Source organism: Artemia franciscana, chromosome 13, assembly GCF_032884065.1.
Source record: "Artemia franciscana chromosome 13, ASM3288406v1, whole genome shotgun sequence".
NCBI classification, from domain to species: domain Eukaryota; kingdom Metazoa; phylum Arthropoda; class Branchiopoda; order Anostraca; family Artemiidae; genus Artemia; species Artemia franciscana.
Window position 1 is genome coordinate 12533411 of NC_088875.1, and position 25865 is coordinate 12559275.

Sequence of the window (25865 nt, forward strand, 5' to 3'; positions counted from 1 at the left end):
TCTTATTTAAGACGAAGCTCCCACGTTTTAGAACCATACTTAACCACTATCATCACTGTAGCTTCCAATATTCTAATCTTGGTTTAAGACTTATTCTTCCAAATTTTTTTTCAACAGCGGAAAAATACCCTGGGTCTTGGCTATTCTACTTCTAATTTCTTCACTGCACCCACCGTGTTTACTAATAACACTACCTAGGTAAGCGAAGCTATTAACTTGATCGATCTTCTCGTTACCCAGCATCAACTCTTCATCTTCACTTATTCCCAGTCTAAGCAGCTTATTACTCTTAACATTCATGTTCAAGCCTATTCTTGCGCCCCAAGCTCTCAAAGTAAAAAAAAAAACATTTTGCTAACATTTCATCTAGGACGTTTAAATCTAAGTCAAGGAGAGTTTTACTTTCCCATTTGAATCCATGCTCTCCGATAGTCTTTGCTGGATTCCTTAGGACAAAGTTCGTCAAAATGATCCGAAAATAGGAATAAAACGCAATCCTCCTCAACTCCTGTTTCAATACGAAACCAAGAACTAACCTTATTTTCTATCTTAACTGCAGCAATTTTATTCCCGTACATAGCACAAACCACTTTAATGCATTTAAAGTTATTACTTATTATTTCAACTTTATTATTTTGATTATTTAAAGTGGTTATTTTGAAACACTGCGCTAGACTAAAAATGTAGTTCTATCCTGTTTTCTATGGCTATAATATGAGAATGGTTAAGATGGGTGGGACACATTCTGCGGATGAAGGATAACAGATTGCCAAAGACCGTCCTTGTCGACCAACTACCTAAGGTCAAACGAAAAGCGAGTCCTCCCTGAACGAGGTGGGAAGAGGTTGTAAAGAAGGACTTTAATGAAAATTAGAACCTCTTAGAATGTTAAGAAGGAGGCTTTGAATAGATTAGGATGGAGGAGAGGCACACATAGCTGTGTTTGCCGCAGGCAGATTGGTGGTCCAGTGAGTTGTTAGTAGTAGTAGAAGCTTGCGAGTTTAAATAAGGTGCTACTTCAACAGGAACCGTAGCATTTCGTAAGACCCAGAAAATTTGGCAGTTGGTGATCTGAAGTCAAGTTTCACCATACCCTGTTCTTTATTTTGGGTAAATTTGTCAATAAAAAAGTCATAACTACAAGTCATTAGAGCAGCAAGCTAATAAGGTAGGGGGCGCCTTTCTGTTACTGTTCAATTATTCCTAAAAATTCATTCTTCTACGTCTTATAATTAGAGGTGCTACTTGCGATACATACTATATTCAAGCTCTGTAAATATGGTCGCAAGCCCTCCATGCACCTGACCAAAGCCAACAACAGCCATTAAATAGTCAAATAGTACTAATCAGTATTTCCAAATTAGTATTTTCGCAATTAGTGCCAATTAAAGCTAATTTTACCATGAAGTACAAATTTATATTCATAAAAAAGACACTTTTTTTAAAGTAACCTCAAATTTCATGACAGTTACAAGGTAAAGTACAAAGAAAATTGGCCCCAATAAATTATTTTTGAAACCCCATTTACACAGCTTTTTTAAGACGTCATTTCTTCCTTGAATATTTATAGTCTCCAATTTCAGCTCTAACTCAACCTTCTTCAACTCAGGAATCAACCACAGCTAAAAAGGCTTCATCTAAGTTTTGACGAAAATTCCCTGAAGACAGAGCTCCATGGGTCGATGGCAAAATTAGAGTAGCGATGTGTCTGTACATGCCAACCAATTTACATAAGAAAAACGTGTATATTGGTGCTGACTTGTAAGAAGAAAAAACTGAGAAGAGGTAAATGGTAAAAACAATATGCAAGGATAGAGAAGAAGGTAAGAAGGGGGGAAGATAATTAAGACATTTTCTATTTAGAGAATTTTATTTAGACCGTTTAGATTTTAAAAGTTTATCAGGATATTGTCTTTCTATCGCAATATATCGCGAACATAGCCTCAAAAACAGCTATGTTTTGAAGAATTTATTTTTTAGTCATCGAAAAAAATAATACTAATTGGTTTTAAATTCAAAAAAAAAATATTTTTTCAACAACATTACTTTCATACACGTTGGAAGGCACATATTATAAGTTATGGTATAGCAGGGTATACATGCAAGATGCAGATTATACATATAGATATAGGTTAGAGTAAGCAGAGTATAGATGTCAGGTATAGATATAGGTTAGGGTAGGAAGGGTATAGATGTTAAATGTAGGTTAGTAAATGGTAGGGGATAGACGTTTTTAGGATAGGCAGGGTAAAAATACATAGCCTAAATATTGCAGAATACAGTACTGCCATACATTTTTACCCAATGTTTTAGTTAAATATGTGGCAAAATTGTGGAACAATAGACTCGAGTAGCTGTTGCACTAAGTGAATGAAACTTTCAGAAATGGTTAAATCAACATCCTAAACTAGTGTCAGGGAAGGTGTTTTTAAATAACCATTTTTCCACTCCCTCCCTTTCTCTAAAGCCCTTATTCTTCATGTATTTAATAAGCTATATAATGCTAGTACTATCAACAACTCCCTGCAACACCAAGCCACCTGAGGACGACACAGCTACGCACGCCCCTTTTGCATCCAAATCTTTTTCAAGCTTCCCTCTTTAAAACCTCCCAAGAAGTTTCCATTTCCCTTAAGTCTTTCCTTACGAAATCTTCCCACCCCATTTGGGGATGATCTCCTTTTCATTTTGTCGATAAGGACGATTATTGGCAATCTGTCATCCTGCATCCGCGGAACGCGTCCTAGTCATCTCAACCTTTCTCTCATTATAGCAATAGAAAGCGGGACTGAACCACATTTTTCGTGCAGCTTACTGTTGAAATACGGTGAGTCAGACGGGTACCTAAAACAAATTGTAGACAACTTCTCTGGAAAACCCCAAACAAACCATCCCCCGGTGTTCCGGATCACTCCCACTACAGCACCATACTTGACCACTGTAATCACTATAGCTTCTAATGTTCTAATCTTGGTTCGTGGACTTATCTCCCTATTCTTCCAATCTTTTTTCAACTGTGAAAAAAACACCCTGGGTTATTCTACTTCTACACAAGACGAAATGGATATTGGAGGTAAAATGCGGGGCAAATGAATTTGCAGCCCGTATTGGATCCTAAAAATGAGTTTTCATCCGCTTCAAAGGGAAATTACCAAATTTGAGACAGTATAGACCTGTTTTCACAGTAATCTTTGAAGCCCTACAAGTAGAAAAGGAATAGAGGTAGGTGATTGACCGTAACTTGGTCCACAGATAGTGACCCAAGGCCTAATACGGGTTTCTAATCATTCCTAGCTACCACTGTAGACTTTTTCATTCAGTTACCACAACAGCTTTTTAAGCTAGTAAAAAGTTCTTGTTCAACAGCTTTAACGCATATTTAGATGTTACTTAAGATTTGTATCTTAATAAAGCTTCGCTGGGATAACAAGTGAATGAATCTTGTAAAGCATTAAAAAAAAAAGAGAAAGAAAAGAGGAGGTTTATAGTTTTGTTAGATGGTATGCATGGGGGAAGGTAAAAACCATTATCTGAATTTGTATTCCTCTTAACACCTTTTATTTCATGTCAACAATATTACATTTGTTCCTCCCGCAATATCTGGATACAGCTAATCCATCTCCAATCTATGAATTGTTGGTATATTTTAGTCATTAGCTAATAGCTTGTTTGCGAAAATAGTATTTTAAGCATGGCAACGTCCAACTATACTTGTGTACCTTCAGTAAAAAAGTAAATTTTTTTTGTTTCATTCCAATAAATTCATTCCAATTGGAAGTTTCATTCCAATAAATTCTTGTGCTCCCGATTCAATTCTCTTTTTAGTAATATATATATATATATATATATATATATATATATATATATATATATATATATATATATATATATATATATATATATATATATATATATATATATATATATATATATATATATATATATATATATATATATATATATATCGACAAAAAAAAAAAATCAAAAACAAATTTTCTCAAAAAATAAAAACAACCAAAAGCAATCTCCCATAAAACAGCAACAAAAATTATACCATTGAAATAAAAAACTAGAATGAAAACGTGAGACAGACAAGACGAAGGTTGGTCAATTACCCACACCCCCTAAAAAAACTAAGAAAAATCTTCGCCGATCCCCCCACATATTCGTGAATTGGCACGTCTGCTAATTACTCTGCTCAGCTCTTGAGAATACACACTCTTTCCGAAGGTTTTTAGCTCTTAGCTTCCGAGTTAACTCTAAGGCTTTTAGAACTGTCAAGATTTACTAAGAGGAGAAACAGAACACAACTATACCCTTTTTCCTCTGCCTGTCAACGTTTTCCTTCTTGATAGATAAATCTTCAGACTGCCATCTTCATTTAAAGTAGCTGCTACCCTCTTCAAAGTCTTATGACCACAACCGGGACAAAAAATTTTATCCATGTCTGGCGTTGTTTTGAAACAGCCATAACATCGCAGAATATGTGTGCGAACATTTTCAATAATCCTGCCGTCAATTGAGACAATGGCAAGTCCAATCTGCTTAAGAACGTTCTAAAAAATAGGCGTCACTCGGATTTATAAATTATTGGTACCGTAATAAAATGGTAAACTGGTAAGTGGCAAAATAGTAAATATTAACATGAATAAATAGATTACATTGGAAAATAAATTTTGATAAGCGTAAAACAATATATGGTTGAGGACAGGAACTCTTGGAGCTGTAAATAGGTAGATGGGGGGGGGGGATGTCTGACATCTTTTTCAGAATTTTGATGAATAAATTTGAAATTGTAAAAAAAAAATCCTGTGGCACTAGAACAATAAAATCAGGAGCAGGATTTTGGTTAAATTAATATGTGGATTTGGACAGGATAAGGGAAATAAAAGCATTCACAAACTTTGTCAAAGAGGTGAGTTTTTTATTTTACTAAGAGAATACACCTCTCGCCCTTTTTATGTAAGCAAGATTCATAACAAACTAAAAACAAGAAAAGAGAAGTAACATGGAGAAAATTCTAGGATGTTGGAAAAAAAAAACATTTCTGAAATATTTCAGTTTTAACTTCCACATACACTATTAGAAACTGTCAATTTATTATTTAAAAATTATTTCTTATTATTTGATGCAACTAAAGTCTTTCTAGTAAATACTTATTCTGCAAAGATTTTCTTCGCTAAAAGAATTTTAAGTCCAAGTCGAAAAAATTCAATTCATATATGTACACAGATTATCTAGTAGGTTTCACCTGATATCTCATTCCTATCAAAATACATGAACCAATGTGTTTCTCCGTTACATTGGCTATCTAGCGAAAGTCACCCATCCACGCAACGTCATTGGATTGGATAATGCTCCGCCCACGCTAGGATTAGATTGGATAACACTCTACCAATATAGTATCATTGGATATCGTCAACCTTTAGGAATCTAAATCGTTTGATTGGATGGCTTCAGAGGCTTGCCAAAAAATTGAAGTGAGAAATCTGCGTAAGCACCAACAAATTATGATACGTGCAAAAATTCCAGATAAGAAAATCTGACATTGCAGGGCATACGTTAGCAGATTTTGTCTTGGTTCAATCACATAAGACTCCCCTTGGCGCTAATTCACGCCCAATGAACTGAATAATTGTTACTATTAGAACTGAATATTTTATCCTAGGGACCAGAATTCTACTTGACCCAGACAAATATATATATACAGGGTGACCCAAAAAGATCCGTACCCATATTTTATTCGATAAAAATCCATTTTTTAACAAATATCCTTTCTGTTGCAGGACATGAAAGGTGAACCTTTGGATGATCGTTTGCAGCTATAGTTGCCCCAAAAATGTCTTGGACCAATCAGCAGAAGGTATTCTCCCTGGAGACCTATTTTGCGACAAAGTAATACCAGAGTGTACAAATTCAGTTTCAAAACTTGTTCCATTGTCGCAACTTATTTTGTGACCTATTTTGGACGAATGTCTCCAAAATAGTTGTGGACTTATATTCTAAAGCCACAGGGGGAACTTACTCAGGCTGGAAAAAGAGGAAAATATTGCTGCAGTGAGGGACTCAGTAGGATGCAACCCTTGGAAATCAGTGCATAGACGCAGCCAAGAACTCGGAACGACAAAGGAGTGCAAGGACAGAAGAAAAAATTGCTGCAGTAATGGACTCAGTAGGACGCAGCCCTAGAAAATCAGTGCTTAGACACAGCCAAGAACTCGGAATGACAAGGGAGTCACTGTGGCGTCACTGTGGCGTGTTCTCACGTTTAATTGGACAGTGTAGTCCCTCACTATGGCAATGTTTTTTTCTTTCCTTGCACTCTCTTTCCTGCCTAAAAAAGTTCCCCCTGTGGCTTAAAAATAAGTCTACTACAGTCCCATGCTCACTGAACTTTGTAACTCAACTAACAATCGTGATTTTGGTGGAAAGTTGCGACAATGGGACAAGTTTTCGAAACTGAATTTGTACACTCTGGAATGATATTTTATCGAATAAAATATGGGTACGGATCTTTTTGGTTCACCCTGTATTTAATAAACACAAGGGTAGAATCAGTCATTTTTAGCACTAAAAATTCCATTTAGTCGAAATTTACTACAGACTGACGTTATATGAAGTACAGGCACGTACGCAGGAATTTTTTTTTTCGGGGGGGGGGGCCAAAACCTTCGAAAGAGCAGATATAAATTAGCACTTTTTTTTATTTAGTAACTAAATAAATGCAAAAAGCACGCATATCGGAAAATACAGATTAACCTGAATCTGTAGTATTGTAGCGGATGGGGGGAAGGAGACTGAAGCCTCAAAAGTACGTTTTAGGCTCAGGTTATGTTCATAGCGATTTAGAACCAGTGATTAATCTATTATATCCCACTGTAAGTGAAATTTTAGGGTTAATAGTGCAATATGAGTGCTGTGGGGGGGGGGATAGTTCTTCTATCGCGAAAATGTCGATTTTAATGAAAAATCATAGTTTCCAAAATTGATCCATTAAAAGCTGTACTTTATCCTGAAAAGGGGGGATAAACGCCCTAATATCAAGGATAATTCTATTTTGCTGTGGAAAGCAAACTCTCTTTACAAAAAAAAATTAACAGTACAGTTGCTAATTACTTCAAAGAGGGTAAAAAGTTAGACAAAAAATGGGTTAATAATTGGGAAGTGACTTGACCGGATAATTGCATGCTGTAAAATCCCAAAAAAAGGCTTCACACATGTATCTAGATTCTTAATAAATGTCCTACTTTTGCCAGAAATCCCAAGAAACCACGGGGAAATTAAATATTTAATAAAATTTCGGATGGGGGGGGGGCCCGAAGGCCCCCCCCCTGCGTACGTGCCAGATGAAGTATATATGACCTCGAATTTGACCTTAACAATTCTATAATGTCCTGTGGTGGCGCAGTGGATTTGACCTTAGCTTGGTAATACGGGACCCAGAGATCGAATCACGCTGCAGGAATGTACTGCAGGGCCGACTTAGGGACCTTAGTAGTCAAGAAGCGTTGTTAATTCTTAAATAATAAAAAACAATTCTATAAAAGATATAGAGACTTTTAAATATTTGGAAAGACGAGGATAGTACAAACAAAGAAGATACTATACAAAAAGAAACAATGCTTGTTTTGTCAGACAAAACTCTGTTACATGCTTCAACTTGCCAGCTAAACGAATACGTCGGGCAGTTAAACACAAGTACTGTTCAGTAATAAAAGAAATCCTGAACAATTGTGGTAGTGTCAACCATGCTGAATAATTCTAGAGGTAAAGATAAAGTTCAACTACTAGGTAACATGTAATGAGGTAAAGGTTTAACTACTAGGAAATCAGCAAATTATCAATGAGGTTGTGAATTGTTGAAATGACTAACAAATGCTGATGATCGCACTGATCATTTTACTTTTATTTATGGATGATTGGAACGTCGTATAAACGTCAGATAAATTTGCATTAAAAAACAAATGCTGATGATCACACTGATCGTTTTACCTTTATTTATGGATGATTGGAACGTCGTATAAACGTCAGATAAATTCGCATTAAAAAACAAATGCTGATGATCACACTGATCATTTTACCTTTATTTATGGATGATTGGAACGTCGTATAAACGTCAGATAAACTCGCATTAAAAAGCAAATGCTGATGATCGTTTTTACCTTTATTTACGGATGATTGGAACGTCGTATAAACGTCAGATGAATTCGCATCAAAAAACAAATGCTGATGATCGCACTGATCGTTTTACCTTTATTTATGGATGATTGAAACGTCGTATAAACATCAGATAAATTTGCATTAAAAAAGAAATGCTGATGATCACACTGATCGTTTTACCTTTATTTATGGATGATTGAAACGTCGTATAAACGTCAGATAAATTCGCATTAAAAAACAAATGCTGATGATCACATTGATCGTTTTTACCTTTATTTACGGATGACTGGAACGTCGTATAAACGTCAGATGAATTCGCATCAAAAAACAAATGCTGATGATCACACTGATCGTTTTACCTTTATTTATGGATGATTGGAACGTCGTATAAACGTCAGATAAACTCGCATTAAAAAACGAATGCTGATGATCACATTGATCGTTTTTACCTTTATTTACGGATGACTGGAACGTCGTATAAACGTCAGATGAATTTGCATCAAAAAACAAATGCTGATGATCGCACTGATCGTTTTACCTTTATTTATGGATGATTGAAACGTCGTATAAACGTCAGATAAATTCGCATTAAAAAACAAACGCTGATGATCACACTGATCGTTTTACCTTTATTTATGATTGATTGGAACGTCGTATAAACGTCAGATAAATTCGCATTAAAAAACAAATGCTGATGGTCACACTGATCGTTTTACCTTTATTTATGGATGATTGAAACGTCGTATAAACGTCAGATTCGCATTAGAAAACAAATACTGATGATCCACACCGATCGTTTTACCTTTATTTATGGATGATTGAAACGTCATATAAATGTCAGATAAATTCGCATTAAAAAACAAATTCTGATGATCCACACTGATTGTTTTACTTCTATTTATGGATGATTGGAAAGTTACATAAAAGTCAGATAAATTCGCATTAAAAAACAAACGCTGATGATCACACTGATCGTTTTACCTTTATTTATGGATGATTGGAACGTCGTATAAACGTCAGATAAATTCGCATTAAAAAACAAATGCTGATGGTCACACTGATCGTTTTACCTTTATTTATGGATGATTGAAACGTCGTATAAACGTCAGATTCGCATTAGAAAACAAATACTGATGATCCACACCGATCGTTTTACCTTTATTTATGGATGATTGAAACGTCATATAAACGTCAGATAAATTCACATTAAAAAACAAATGCTGATGATCCACACTGATTGTTTTACTTCTATTTATGGATGATTGGAAAGTTACATAAAAGTCAGATAAATTCGTATTAAAAAACAAACGCTGATGATCACACTGATCGTTTTACCTTTATTTATGGATGATTGAAACGTCATATAAACGTCAGATAAATTCGCATTAAAAAACAAATGCTGATGATCCACACTGATTGTTTTACTTCTATTTATGGATGATTGGAAAGTTACATAAAAGTCAGATAAATTCGCATTAAAAAACAAACGCTGATGATCACACTGATCGTTTTACCTTTATTTATGGATGATTGGAACGTCGTATAAACGTCAGATAAATTCGCATTAAAAAACAAATGCTGATGATCACACTGATCGTTTTACCTTTATTTATGGATGATTGAAACGTCGTATAAACGTCAGATTCGCATTAAAAAACAAATACTGATGATCCACACTGATCGTTTTACCTTTATTTATGGATGATTGAAACGTCATATAAACGTCAGATAAATTCGCATTAAAAAACAAATGCCGATGATCCACACTGATTGTTTTACTTCTATTTATGGATGATTGGAAAGTTACATAAAAGTCAGATAAATTCGCATTAAAAAACAAACGCTGATGATCACACTGATCGTTTTACCTTTATTTATGGATGATTGGAACGTCGTATAAACGTCAGATAAATTCACATTAAAAAACAAATGCTGATGATCACACTGATCGTTTTACCTTTATTTATGGATGATTGAAACGTCGTATGAACGTCAGATTCGCATTAAAAAACAAATACTGATGATCCACACTGATCGTTTTACCTTTATTTATGGATGATTGAAACGTCATATAAACGTCAGATAAATTCACATTAAAAAACAAATGCTGATGATCCACACTGATTGTTTTACTTCTATTTATGGATGATTGGAAAGTTACATAAAAGTCAGATAAATTCGTATTAAAAAAACAAACGCTGTTGATCCACACTGATTGTTTTACTTTTATATATGGATGATTGGAACGTTGTTTAAACATCAGATAAATTGATATTAAAAAAATACGTTAATGTACTAGAGTCGGTGAATAAGCTTGAGTTCATATATCAATATGGCTCACTGGGATTTTCACAAAAATTGAAATGGCGCCAGGATGTAGCATTAGATTGTGTGAAGTTCTGGCGACATGGTGTGCGTTCGTATTTTGGCCCAATGAAATCGAATATTTGCGGTCAGAACAGATTTTACGAAATGAAATTACAATCCCAAACATTATCGGTATGCCAACTACTCAACAAAATGTACAAAATTAGAATCATTTCCGAAAGAAAAATATTTTTTGCTATTAAGAAAAGTAAAGAGGTGAAAACCAAGAAAGTTTGTGTTGTTATGAAATTTCGGCAATTTAACACAGTTTCTCTCCTAAACCAAAAAGCTGTTAGCTTTTTCAACCCTGAGGCATGTTGCAAAAAAAAAACCAGTGACAGAACTCTAAAGTACAGTTCGTCACAAAACACGGTAAAAGATCAAATTGTTGCTATTTTTATTTCATTTTTATGGAAAAAAGCCCATTTTTTTAATTTTTGAATGGTGTTTTTTTTTTTATAGGAAACTATGCAGACAGCAGCCCTGACATCCTTAACATACAGGTATGCATTAGGTATATATAATAACCGTAGTCTCAATTTTATGTCAAATCTAACACTTTATATATTCGTAAGAAAATAATGCAGCTATAGTTTTACCAATGCATGTGTGCATACATCAATGCTGACACATCCACAACTTATATTTTTAAAGGAGCAACTGTGGATGTATTTCTGTTTAAATTTTTTCTTAAAAGAGGCTGCATACTTTTTTTTAAGCCCTGAGATTTTATGGCGAGAAAAAACGATCTAGACTTGACTTTATTAAACAAGAAACGATATACATAAATCTTATACAAAGGAGACAGGGAGGCAACTCGTTTTGTCTCCTTTAAAAATAGAGAGAGAAAAAAGAAGAAGGAATTATACCTCAAAAGCTCCCACGGAGTACATAAAAAAGAGAGAAAGAGAGAGAGAGAGAAGAAGAAGCTGAAAAAAAAATCGACTCGTAGACACGGATGGGACTTATAAACTAATTTATAAATAAATCACTTTACATTCAGTCCCCACTACTATAGGCAGAAAGAACTATCTCTTTCAATTTCTTTTTGTATGTATAGAGTGATGGTGACTCATTTATTAAATCAAGTAGTTTATATTTATTGGCAATCTCAGGAAGTTGATATCTTAAACTTAGTCTTGATCTCTCATTTTTAATAGAAAGAAAAAGAAACTTATTCCTTGCTCTAGATAAGTCACGAGTTTGGGAAAAAATCTTTTAGAGTCTTGATTTTGGAAAAAATCATGTCATTAACGTCATATTTACATAAACTTCAATACAGCAAATAACTAACTTCATTTTCCCCACAGGAGTGGTCGAATCATTTTTAGTATCTATGACGGTAACAAAATTACGCAAGATGACAAATGAAGCTGGACAACTAAAGAAAAAGGCATGAAATTAGGAACAGCAAGATGACAAATGAAGCTGGACAGCTAAAGAAAAATGCATGAAATAAGGAACAGCAAGATAATAAAGCTGGACAGCTAAAGAAAAATGCATGAAATCAGGAACAGCAAGATGACAAATGGAGCTGGACAGCTAAAGAAAAATGCATGAAATTAGGAACAGCAAGATGACAAATGAAGCTGGACAACTAAAGAAAAAGGCATGAAATTAGGAACAGCAAGATGACAAATGAAGCTGGACAGCTAAAGAAAAATGCATGAAATCAGGAACAGCAAGATGACAAATGGAGCTGGACAGCTAAAGAAAAATGCATGAAATTAGGAACAGCAAGACGACAAATGAAGCTGGACAACCAAAGAAAAAGGCATGAAATAAGGAACAGCAAGATGACAAATGAAGCTGGACAGCTAAAGAAAAATGCATGAAATTAGGAACAGCAAGATGACAAATGAAGCTGGACAGCTAAAGAAAAATGCATGAAATTAGGAACAGCAAGATGACAAATGAAGCTGGACAACTAAAGAAAGAGGCATGAAATTAGGAACAGCAAGATGACAAATGAAGCTGGACAGCTAAAGAAAAATGCATGAAATTAGGAACAGCAAGATGACAAATGAAGCTGGACAACTAAAGAAAAAGGCATGAAATAAGGAACAGCAAGATGACAAATGAAGCTGGACAGCTAAAGAAAAAGGCATGAAATAAGGAACAGCAAGAAGACAAATGAAGCTGGACAGCTAAAGAAAAATGCATGAAATTTGGAACAGCAAGATAACAAATGAAGCTGGACAGCTAAAGAAAAAGGCATGAAATGAGGAACAGCAAGATAATGAAGCTGGACAGCTAAAGAAAAATGCATGAAATTAAAAACAGCAAAAATCACATTGAATTGCGAAGAAAAACGTTGCATAGCAAAATCTGTTTTTAGAAGACAAAGAAAAATTATAATAGAATGAAAGAACCTGTTAGTTTAGCGTGCTTGAGGGGTTAGAACACAAAGCAAAATTACAATGGAATGAAGGAAGGTGTTAATTTAGTAAGGAGGAGTCTATGATCGATAAACAGGAAGGAGTAGTTAACAATTAGTATCTATAACACATGCAAAATTACGCAAGATGAAAAATGATTTAACAGGAACATTCCTGGACTCAATTCAAGCAAAAATTGACATCTGGGGAAAAGCTGTGAAAGAAGTTTTGTTTTGTGTCTATGACATACTACGAAATTACACCTTATTTTGAAAGAGTCCGAGCAGTTAAAGCGAGAGCTAAAGTAAATGATATATAAAAAAGTCAGAGGCAATGATGCCCAAGAAAATGAAGCGCAAATGAGATCTGCGGTTAGAAGACATGTGACAATCAGCATCAGAACGAATATATCGAGTCGTAAATGAAATCTGCTGTTAGAGGAGTAACAATATTGAGAATCACAACGACTCTGAGGAGAAAACAGATCCTACAAAATAGATGATTCTTTGATCCATTAACAGGAAGGAAGAATTGAATTCACACCAGAATTTCCCAGATTATGCTAATAAAGATTAGAGAACTAAAAATATAAAAGCCTGCCGAGTGCCGTAACCCTGGCTCCCGGCACTATGCTTTAATGCATATGGATTTAGAATGATTATTTTTTGTCTTAGCTGTCATTTTTTGGCTAATGGTTCGGATAATTTCCAACTTCGAATATTTCTTTTAATTCTAAATAGACTTGAGTTATAAAAATGCTGAGCATTTAATATGTAACAAAAAACCCAAAAATACTGAAAAACTGGATAAAGAGTTGAGACATTTCTCTCAGCCAAACAAATCTTCAAATCGAATCTTAAGAGTACCTGCTCAAAATTCTGAATAAACTATGGTACTAGACTTTAGCTTCTGATAAAAAAAAAAAAAAAAAAAAAAAAAAAAAAAAAAAAAAAAAAAAAAAAAAACAACTTAGCAATAGGATGAGCATCGTGAAGGTGTGAGGCAGGGGTCATTTGTCATACTCTTCGTCATACAAATTGAAAATTTTTCATTGTTACTAATTATTTAGAAGATTGTAAAATAACATATCTGTTATCATATCTGTAAATAGCCCATTTAAGAGAATCGAAGACGACCTTGGAAAATCTTCTGGGACCTCTCATGTCTGGTATACGTCTTAGGTTTGAGTTTTTTTTTCGAAATAAAATTATGCAAAAGATTGTAATATAACGCACCTGCATTGCAAAGTCTGCAGTAAGACAAGCAACTTCAGGCAGTTTCACCTGGAGTTCGGCATTACTTTTACTTTCAGAGAATTCACGATTCCTCATAGCAATTTTCGCTGCTCTGACATTACAGGGAGTGATCCATCCTTCGTCGTCATCATCTTCATCATCTCCATCTCCGTCAGAATTCTGAGGGCTCTCGCCATCAGAGCAAAGTTGATCAGAGTCTTCTAACTTGTCCGTCTCTCTAAAAGCGTCGCTATTCTTATCATAGGATTTTTGAGATGGGGATAGATTGACTTGCTCAAATGATTCTGTTATGATTTGAACTGGTTCATTATTAGGCTCAGAATTGTCATCTAAAGAAACTCCCTTCGGCTTCTGTAAAGTAAAATATTATATATGCAAAACCCAATTCAATTTCTGATGGAAAAAAAGACACATCTATCCGAAATAAAATTATACTTAAGTTATCACATATAAAATACCAAATAAAATTAAATATAAGATTGAAAAGTATAATATTAACGCAATAGTAGTACAAATAACAATAAAATGTAATATGTAATGACAAAATGCAACAATAATAATGCAATAATAGTATATAAAAAAGAATATATTTTATTGTTGATAATTTCAATAAGAAATGCCCAGAAATTAGAGAAAATTTTAGGCTTGGAGGGGGGGGGGAGCGGGCCTAAAAGACCACCTCCTCCGTAGTTCCTAACTATAGTTACCTAAAACGGTTTCATCCCTTTTTATGCATAGAATTTGAGAACAATCTAATAGAGAACACGTATTAGCTAATAATTAGGCTATATTGAACATATATAATTGGCATATAAGTTATCACACATATTTAAGTGATATTAAAACATCACTTAATTTTTTAATGGGTTTTGAAACTATAGCTCATTATAATGGTACCGCCTTGCGTTTCATTAACCAGTAGAAACCCACTTTTTTCCGTGACCAAGGCTTTTCTTTACACCAATACGTGGACTTTTTTTAAATGAATAAATCCATGAAAATTCTGAAATCCCTAGGCATACTAGGTTCTCGACCAGCCATAGAAAAACCAGACCTGGGAGTTTTTAATCGATTATGTTATGATCTGAACTGTTTCATTGCTAGCATTTCACATGTCTTTTTACGGAGACTATTTCTGTTTCTGTAAAATAAAATATCACATACAAAAAAAAGCATAGACATACTAGTTTCCAGGCATTGACAATAGATTGGGCTGGATTATAACAGGCAATTGAACTACTAAAAAAACAATGGTTGAATTAGAGTTTTTTACATTTGTCAAACATTTATTTGGTTGAATTAGAGTTTTTTTTTACATTTATTTACTTATTTTTTTTAGACTAGGGCACTTCGTATCAAAGAAGTTGTCGCAGAGTTGTATAAACTTTGGAGAAGTTTCATTCGATTCTAAATCAGAAGTTCTAGTGCCCTTTTTAAGAGTCAAAGCGATCAGAGGGTAACTACCCCCCGCATCATTCTTTTCCCCAATACACCAAATAGAAATTTTAGGATCGCCATTTTATTCCAAACAGTCCAAGTGTCATATAACTAGGTCTTAAGGTTGAAACAAACCCCCAGAGCCGCCTGGGGCCAAGGGTTGTAAGTTATGCCCCGGGGATATTTAAGGTTTTTGTGGAGAAGTGGTTGTATAAACTTTAGAAGAAACTCATTTGATTGGAAATTGAAAGCTCTAGTCCCCTTTAAAGAGTCAAAAGTGATTGAGAACAACTAGCCACCTCCCCAACGCCCTCTTTTCTCCAAACGCATCTAATTTGTGACATGGCCATTTTGTTAAAAATAGTCTAAACAACACACAACAAAGCCTCCGGGGTAGACACAAACCCCAGAGCCCTGGGGCAAAGGTTGTAAAGTTTATACCCTGGAGGCATATAAGGTTTTTATGGAAGGGGTGGTTGTACAAACTTTGGATAGGGCCCATTTGATTGTAAACTGGAAGTTATAGCACCCTTTTTAAGGTTCAAAAGGGATTTGAGGGCACCCAGTCCCCCCACCCATCTTTTTTCAAAACAAACATCCAATCAAAATTTTAAGAGATCTATTTTCTTCAGTATTGTTGAAAGGTTCAGTGATTATATCCTTGGGGATATCAACCGCCCCCGCCCCCCACAGCCTGCAGGGGAAGCAACCAATTTTAAGAATTAATTTGTGTGTTAAGCTAGTTAAACGGGAAGATCGGTTAGACAAAAGATAAGATATTTATATCAGCAGAATCTCTATCACAAGCCCATAAAGGGCTGAAGTCGAACTTCGGAGTCGACGAATCATGTAGTTGCACTAAAACTGACAGAGAGTTATTAGCAGTAGCAGTAGTAGCTACGTGCATACTGCTACTACAACTATTGCTAAAACACAAGCTTAGGGTATTAAGGCGAAGCTTTCAATGAAAATCGAGGCGGATACTGAACTAAATAAAACCGAACTATGCTCAGGTATATTGTCAAAAGGATGACAAAGCAATATCTTAAGGACAGATTACATTGTTAAGTTAGACCTTTCAGGGTAATCTGTGGCAGATTTTGAACTAGCCAGAAGACACTATATGTATACGTTTGACACTAAGCTTTGACGTTTGAAACTAATGACACTAAGGACACTAAGGTAAAACTTTTAGAGAACGTTTAGGGGGAGTTTCAATGAAACAAAAAGACTTTAATGCATTCACGTTTCAAAAGGGTAAGCAAGCAATAGCATAGGCAGCACTGCTCTATCATAGCTAGTAATATCATTGAAACTTTTAAAGGAGCAAATTCAATTGGAAATCATAAGTTCTAGTACCCTTTTTAAGAGTCAAAAGTGAATGGAAGGCAAGCAGCCCTCCTCTTTAGTCTGTTGTTTTCCAAACACTTCCTAGCAAAATTTTGAGACAGCCATTTTATTCAGTATAGCTGAACGGTCCAGTATCTATATCTAAAAAAAAAATTAAACAAAAGTGTTCAATAATATGCTCATGCCTACCACAATATCATCTTTGATATTTGTAACAAAGCCGGGTAAATTTGCAGCAGATGCCGATGATTTCCCAACATCTGAACCTATCTGAATTGTCTTAATAATTTTCGGTTCTTGTTTCAACTCGGATCCCAGACCAGCTTCCACGGCTAATTGATACGTCAAAGCAATGACCTGTATGTCAACAGCAGACAAAACTGCAAAATCACCAGTCTTCTTGGAAAATTCAGTCACTGAAAAATATAAAATTATTTCACTGCGGCTACGGTACGTTCAGACTATTGTCAAGACATTATCTTACGATAAGCTTATACAAAGTGGAAAAACGGTCTCTTAGCCTCCAAAAATAGTATTTGTCCTGAAAAATATTACTGTTAACCTTTTATTCTCAAGAAAAAAGTAAAGCTGTTCATGGCAAGCCCTGTTTCTATTGCTTTTCGTTGTCTTGAAAAAATCAGCTCTGTTTTTGACAAAAGCAAAGTAAAATAGCTGAATAGGTACACTTTGATGTTTATTTAAATTGCCTATCTGGTAGAATTTTTTCTCACAATTCATAGGGTTTCACCCTGGGGCGGGTTCTTAGACGTCATCTCAGTGTATCCACGCGAGAGTATTTTTTTCGCAAATTTTACACTCATAGGGTTTTCCCCTTGTATGAATTCTTAGATGCAATTTCAATTTTTCCATGCAAGATAATTTTTTCTCACAAAGTTTACACTCACAGGGTTTTTTCCCAGAATGAATTTATTGATGCCTTTTCAAATCAGCTTTACCATAAAAAGTTTTATCACATATTTTACACCCAAAGAATTAATCCCCAGAATGAATTCACTGATACCTTTTCAAACTTCTCATCTGGAAGGAATTTTTCTTACAAATTTAACGCTCATTCCCTAAAATGGATGCTTAGATGCCTGTTCAAGCTGCCCTTTCGGGAGAATTTTCTCTTGCACATTTCACATTCATAAGGTTTCTCCTTAGTGTGAATTCTTATATGCAATCTCAACTGGTTGTGTTGAGAAAATTTTTTCTCACACATTTTACATTCATAAGGTGTTGCACGCACACATTTTACACTCATGCGCAAAAGTAAAATAGGTATGTGCGTAATTTTATACTCCTGTGGTTGTCCAGCATTTCCAGGTTCTTTACCTTTTTTGGAAATTTGGGCTTTAAATGATAAACAATTAGTCTTTGGTCTCTATAAGCTCCTCTGAAATATACAACCGTCTTTAAGAAATCCATCGTTTGTGGGTCATTTTAGTGTTGCTGATCCATAAAAGTGTCACTGAAAGTAAATGCTGTGCCGGGTTTTCAAAATCACTTGAAAACAATGGTGCTGGAATTTACCGTTCGCCCCTTGATTGTTTCTCTACTGATTTTGACTCGTGTTATGCTTATGATTTGTTTTGATGTTGCTTGAAACGCGAGTTCAGATATTCTTTTTAGTTTGTGATAGTTTTTTATTGTTCCCTGTTTAGTTGTTTATTGTTTGTAACAGACATTGTTTCTTTTTTGTTTTGCTTAGTATGTATTTCGTAATGTTTCCTTTTTTTGCTACATTTAAACTGCCCTTTATGTTTACCTGTAAAGAATGCGCTAGGAAAATTATTCCACTACATTGGGGTATTAAATAATCCTTATTATATGATAGGATTATTTATTAACACTAGCGCTTTTTTCGTCCAAAATTATTACAGAACACAACAGCACGAAATTTATAGACAAGAACACGCCGTTAAATTCAAAGTGATGTATAAATAAATTACATAAAATGGTCCCCATGTGCCATATCTGTACCTGCCGGCTTCCACAACTTCTTAATCTTCATAAAACTTCTATCACTTAATAAGATATCTGCGCATACCTTCCTTGCACACACCCCAGAAAAATTTGATGCCGTCAGTCCGCTTATTTCCTTACAAAACCACAAAAAAATGAATTAAATCATATTCCCAATCTCCACAAAATGGGCAAATGTAAGATTCTATCTTCGATTTCACTCTTAAAAGATAATTCATTTCGATTTCATCTTATCAGTTAAATGGCAAAAATGTACCTTTGCTGATATTACCCATTTTAGTTCATCCTTACTACGCCTTGCCTTCAAATAAAGTTCCTTCCCAATTTTTCTTAAATTCGAGCACATAGAGAGAGAGAGAGAGAAATGGACGCTGTTATCTTATAATGCCGTTTCTGAATTTCCTGCTTCTCTAAAATAATTCTTACTTGTTTTGCTAGTTTTTATGGCGTCTTTCCATGATTGTTTAGACAAGGTGAGCTGGTTTTGCTAGTTTAATGGGGGGGGGACCCCCCTCAAAGTTCCGAGGTGTAAGTGCGCAGCGCCAACACCTTAGAATTTAGCTTATATTTTTAGTTTAATTGTCCTTGACAATTAAACTAATGTGATATTGTGATATTCGTGGTTTATTTCCCACGAATATTCAGTGAAAGCAGGGGTTCCCCAGGGCAGTGTCTTGGGACCTGCATTCTTCCTTATCTACATAAATGACATGGGAGACAACCTCACAAGCCCTTTGCATCACTTTGTTGACGATACGACGACACACTCAGCTGTCCCGAAACACTAAGACGCAACACCAGCCCCTCTTTCCTTACAGATGGTTCTTTTTAAAATCAAAAAGTGATCTGATACATGGATGATCAACTTGAATGCATCAAGAACAAAGGAGTTTCTTATTACCCGATCTGCGTGAATACCCTAGTTTCATTTTCAAAAATGAAACTATAAAGAGAGTCGACGGGCTTTGTCTACTGGGGATTCATTCTTCCACCGATCTTTCTTGGAATAACTACCTTGATCGCGAGAGAAACTCCTGCACAAGAAAGCTGGGGGCTACTCTTCGCTGCAAAAACGTTCTTCCATCTAGTTTGATTGTCCCACTTTATGAGTCCTGCATCAGACCCACAGCAGAATATGGATGCCTGCTATATACTGGTGTTCTGAAAAACGCTGTTGGCACCAACCCAAAAGATCCAGAATAGTGCAAACAGGGAAAGCTGCGCCTCTACACATGACTCACTGTGAAAGGTTCGATGTAGCGTCGATGGCTATTTTCTACAGGTACATAAATTCGCCTCCTTCAGACAAGCTCTCTCACATTGTGCCCCCTTTGCCCAGCCAACAGGGCAGACACGAAGACACAAAGCCCGGTCCAATTACCTAAAGAAGAAAATGCCAACTGAGTACTTGAGGAACAGCTTCATCCGGCGTTGCAATTCTATCTGGAACGATCTTCCTAGGGATTTTATTACTGCAAATCCCTTGTTGACTCCTTCAAAAGAAGGTTCAACAGACATTTAAAATCTCGAGGTTTCGGAACGAGGTAAAAGAATAATGGCATATCAGATACCTTTAAGTACCTGGCACCGTGAATATAGGAATAAAAAAAGCTTATGTGTCAGCATCTTTAGGCACATTCTTTTTATCCCCCCCCCAAACTCAAAATCCAAGCTACACCTGTGCATTCAGCCAGAGAGTTTGAAGAACAATGTGGTGTTTATGCACTATAATGAAAAAAAAAAATTGGAAATTGGAAAAGTAGCTCTGAAGGCCAAAACAGGACAATACCTTTAAAGACAAACAATATTACACTAGTTAGAGGTAATAATGAAAAAACACTAATTTCTCCTTAGTCTATATTTTAGGGGGCGGCAAACACCCGCTGCAGATGGTTTGTGGGTGGTTTTTAGGAGAATGACGGTGTCGATTCCAAATATTGTTTTGCACCGGCTTGTAACCAACTATAACAGAACAATGTTTCCCTATAAGTCCAAAATTGGCCTATAAGGACATTATTACATACTCTATTTTCTAAATCTCTGAAACTGAAAGCAAATTATAAAAAAAAAACTATACATACTAAATCCCAAAGATGAGTAATATTATTGTTATTTTTTGTATTGGGCTGAGACAAGTGCAGCACTAGTTAGGAGTCTCTAATTCCAAAAAATATTACACTTTCCAAGCTTTTCTAATGTTTTTTTTTCGATTCTCTCTAAGTTTCTTCTATAAAATCAATTTTTTAACTTTATTTTTATATTCTTCTAATTTATCTTAAACATTTGGTGTATTCTTAATCGTGAAAATCTCCTTTTTTTGAGGGAACTACATATTTTCTAGCTATACCTGTGACATGGTCCAACACCATGGTGGTACACATCGGATGTTTTCAAAAAACGACGCACAATGATGTGTATGGCATTCAAATATGAAATGAAGAAAGTAATGTGGAATCCGAGACACGTTGCTTCGTCATTACACGCCGCTTCGTATCTCGAAATGGCATGTATTGCATTGTCTTTTCAGACAGCAATATCCGCTTAATTTTGATGTTGAGTTTAAAAAAGAAAAGAAAAAAACAACTAAATTATCTGAATCTTTATTTTCTGCTCCATTAGTCAGCCAAACATTATTATCTAAAGTCCTGGGAATATCTTCGACTTTAAACAAAATAAGAGCAAATCTTGAAGTTTTCCAAGAAAGCATCATTTTTCTGGGAAAATTCCTCAGTTAACATGCAAATTTTTATCTCGTCGAACAAAAGATGGCTTTTTGGTACATCGGACAATATTATGTTTTTTCACAGACTCTCAATCTCTACCAGGGGAAAAAACTGAGCAACACGTTTCGTTTCTTTATAAAAGCCCCTTTTCCCGAGCGATTTCTTTTTTAAGAACAGTTTTAGTAGCCTTATTTCTTTGACTTTATAAGAACCATAAAATCAAATTTTTGCAGACTAACCACTATTTTACTTGTATGTAAAACATCGACTTGACCTCAAAAATGCGAGTTTTTTCAACCACTATCATACGAAATACATGCTCTAATACCCATTTAGAAAAAAATCGACTATTCACAATACACAATTACCAAAGACAGAACTGACGCAGGCTTTTCTAGTTTATCCTCACGATGTCCATATGTGCTACATTTTAAGCCCACTCCATATCATACGGTTATTAACATTTCTCTCACCAGATTGGAGCTTTTTCGTATTCGAGCTCTTTCGGAGTGGCGTTGAGGAGAGGACAGTCCTTTTCATATATGGAATGATTTCTGTTCGTCTTTAGTTTTAATATCGCTCCTTACTTTCATTAAAAAAAATTTAAATTCAATTTCGAACCTTGTTCAACTAATACAGGTTCGAATTTGGCTAACCGTACATGAAAAATTAAAACAAAGTTGAATATAACTTTTGGCAGATTTATTCCGTATATGAAGGAAATACCTTAATACCTTCCTCTTTAGGCTAAAATTGTTAATACTAATAAGTTGCTAATAACTAATATTGTAGTTGTGATGGTAGTAGGAGAGGCAGTAGCTGTATTTGTTGTATTAGTGGTAGTAGGAGCAGTATTAATAAGAGTGGTAACATGTACATGTTGCCTTTTGCTCAGTTGATTCCCTTCATGATGCCCCAGAAGTTTCACCTTGATACGGAGTGCCTTTTGATCTTTATGCTGTAATCATTTCAAGGTGTTATAATTGAAGCAGTAGTTGGAGTAGTAGTAGCAGTATTAGCAAAAGTAGCAGTAGTGTTAGTAATGGCATGCACATAATGCCTTTTTGTCAATTGATCTTCCCCTTTAAGTATTCTATGAAAGTTCCAACTTAATACCCAAACTGATTTTGGAGATACACCCTTTTGGCAATCTCCAAGCACGTAAGGTGCTCTGATTTAGTTCCAATTCCCCCTAAATACTCTGTCAAAGTTTCACCTTCATACGCGTAGCCTTACGCGTACCAGTTTCATAGTAGCAGTGGTAGTAGTAAGAACAGTAGTAGCAGTAATAGACGATTATTATCAGTAGTATTAGCAGCAGTATTCATAGCAGTAGTAGCAGGTACATGTTGCCTTTTGGTCAGTTGAACATCCCACTCATGATGCCCCAGAAGTTCCCTCTCGATATGGTAAGCCATTTTCAAACATTGCTGACACACCCGTATCAGCAATCTGTATGCACATAGTTATGTTCTGATTTAGTTCAACGTTCCCCTTTACTTTTCTTTAGATGTTTATTTCAATATCCTCAGCCTTAGTAGTACTCCCTACAGAACCAGTAATTTTAGTGATAGTAGTTGTAGCAGTAGAACCGGTGGTAGTTTTAGCAGTAGCATGCAAATGTTGTCTTTTTGGTCAATTGACCATCTAACTTACCATTTCCTGAAAGTTCGAAATTAATATGCTAAATCATTTCTGACTTACACCCTTTTGGCAATCCATATACACATAACATGTTTTGATTTAGTTCAAAATTCCCCCAACATTCCCTGAAAGGCTCACTTTAATGCCCTTTGTCCTACAGGAAAGTAAAGGTCAAACATGCGTACCTTTCTAAATAACATATACTATATGTAAACAACGAACGAATAGCCTAACTTACAGCCCTTCCCCTACAGGCTGTGAGGGGGGGGGGCGTTTAATATCCCCAAGAATATAATCACTGAACCTTTCAACAATGCTGAAGAAAATAGATGTCTTAAAATTTTGATTGAATGTTTGTTTTGAAAAATGATGGGTGCTGGGGGAGGGGCTGGTTGCCCTCAAATCCCTTTTGATCCTTAAAAAGGGCACTATAACTTCCAACCATACGACATGTTACTTTCAGTATTGAAAGTAGTTAAGTGTTGTATTTTCTTCAATTAAAATACGAAAAAAGATACTTTTAGAAATTCATGGGAGGAGAGGTGCAAATGCCCCTCACCCTCCCATTCTCTTGCATACAGTTGTCTTTGGCTAAAATATGCATGATTTATATTTTATTGTAACTCATGGTAGTGGTATTATGAAATAATCATGCGATTAGTTACTTTTTTAATGTTAATTTTTTTTTTTTTTTTTATTAGTGTTATTGTTCTTCTGTTTTTGGAAAATTCACCCAATTGAGATTATTGCAATTGTTTGGGTAATTTTCGGTGTTCAATGAAAGTTCTTAAGCCGAACTGGCCAGCCATGACAACAAACAACAAAGAGAGACAAAACCCAAAAAAAAAAAATATCAAACGAGAATGCGGCGAGTAGAGAGGAAAGACTAAAATAACGCGGATATTTCGCCTGTATCTAAACTAGGCGTCCTCAGTACAAGATAAAAAGAAAAAAACACTAAACTAAAAAAAAATAAAGCCAACACCAATAATAAAGCCAATAACCAATAATAAAAACCAACACCAGTCACTACTGATCCACGTAGGGAAAAGAAGCTATTAGAGTTACTTCAATGAGAACCAAAGCAACTGAGGAAAAATTATAAAAATTGAAACTAAGTTAACTATTCTGTTGTGAAATAATCCTCTTGTTAGCTAATATTGAAGCAACTGTTTTTGGTCCAGTAGGTAATCTTGTTCCCTAGTGATTATGTAAAATTTCAATTCCCTTTTTGACTATTGGCTCATTTTTCAAAAGACAATCATAAATTGGGTCAATACTTAAATTCCCCGTGTCTCTATTTATTGAAAGGTTAGCAAACATTTGTTTTTTAATTTCCATAGCCTCCCTCGCCCACTGAGAAAAACCCCTATCATTAGAAATAGCTGTGGCCTCATCAAATTGTATAAAAGGTTCGGGATGAAAGAATGTATGTTCAGCCAGAGCCGAAACAAAAGTTTCAGAAGGCTTTCTTAATTGTAGGATTTTTTCTATTGAGTTGTGATGCTCAATAAATCTTTCAATATTGTTGATGAGTTCTACCAATATGAAATTTCCACAAGAACAAGGAATTTTATACCCCCCACTAACTAAATCTCCCCGGGTTAAATCCTTCCCAGAATTAAGGAAACTACCTAATGGTCTCACAGATTGGAAACATGCATCAATGTTATGTTTACGCAAAATTCGTTTAAGCATCTCCCCCAAAATAGGTGCATAAGGCAAAGAGATGAAACTTTTCAGCATACTTAATTCTGTACGCTGTGAAACTCCAATAACCCTATTGTTATGTTTAATACGTCTATTTTTTTATTATTTTATCAATGAATTTAACCGGGTTACTATTACAAAATAAAATATACCTCAAATACAACAATTCAGAACCCAAATACTCCTGGGAATAAACTCTGAAAGCTCTATCCACCAGTGCAATCACAGTCCATCGCTTCAATGAAATAGGGTGGCACGAATGAAAGTTCAAATACCTCTCACTGTGTGTAGGCTTTCTATATATTGAAAACAGTAAATGGAAATCACTTTAATCAATAGGATATCAAGAAAAGGTAGTTTTTTATTTTCTTCCAACTCCACTGTAAATTTTATATTTTTACCAAAACTATTTAAATGTTTATGGAAAAGGTCTAAGGACTACCGTGTTTCCAAATGCAAACCACATCGTCCGTGAATCTGCCCGAGAAATAAGGGGAGAGCCTAAAACTGTGTATAGCGGAAATTTCAATAGAGTCCATGAAGAGGTTTGCCAACAAAGGAGAGAGAGATGCCCCCATAGCCAAACCCAACACCTGTTTGTAAAATTCACCTCTAAAACCAAAATAAAGAGAATATTCATTTGCAATGATAACCAACATCACAATGACTTCAACCTCCAAACTAGCCATGGTCACATCTTGTATCAAATCAAAGTGCTTTTGTAATTTAATCCTTAATATATCTGTGCACTTTTTCACATTACAATTTGAATATATGGAAACCATATCAAAACTATTGAGAATTGAATTCTCCTACAATGTGAAATTTTTCAACTTATTAGTAAGATCAGTGGA

The 25865-nt window shown here is 35.2% G+C and overlaps 1 protein-coding gene across 1 annotated transcript in view; it reads right to left on the reverse strand.

Moving 5' to 3' along the window:
- The window catches only part of LOC136034541 (RNA-binding protein NOB1-like), a 51893-nt gene that overhangs the window by 4246 nt on the left and 21782 nt on the right, over positions 1–25865 (reverse strand). Inside the window, exons 3-5 of the mRNA XM_065715770.1 lie at positions 17138–17364; positions 14141–14512; positions 4317–4556 (exon numbers count right to left, since the gene is read on the reverse strand). Coding sequence (XP_065571842.1) covers positions 4317–4556; positions 14141–14512; positions 17138–17364 — 839 coding nt within the window. The remainder of the gene's footprint in view (positions 1–4316; positions 4557–14140; positions 14513–17137; positions 17365–25865) is intronic.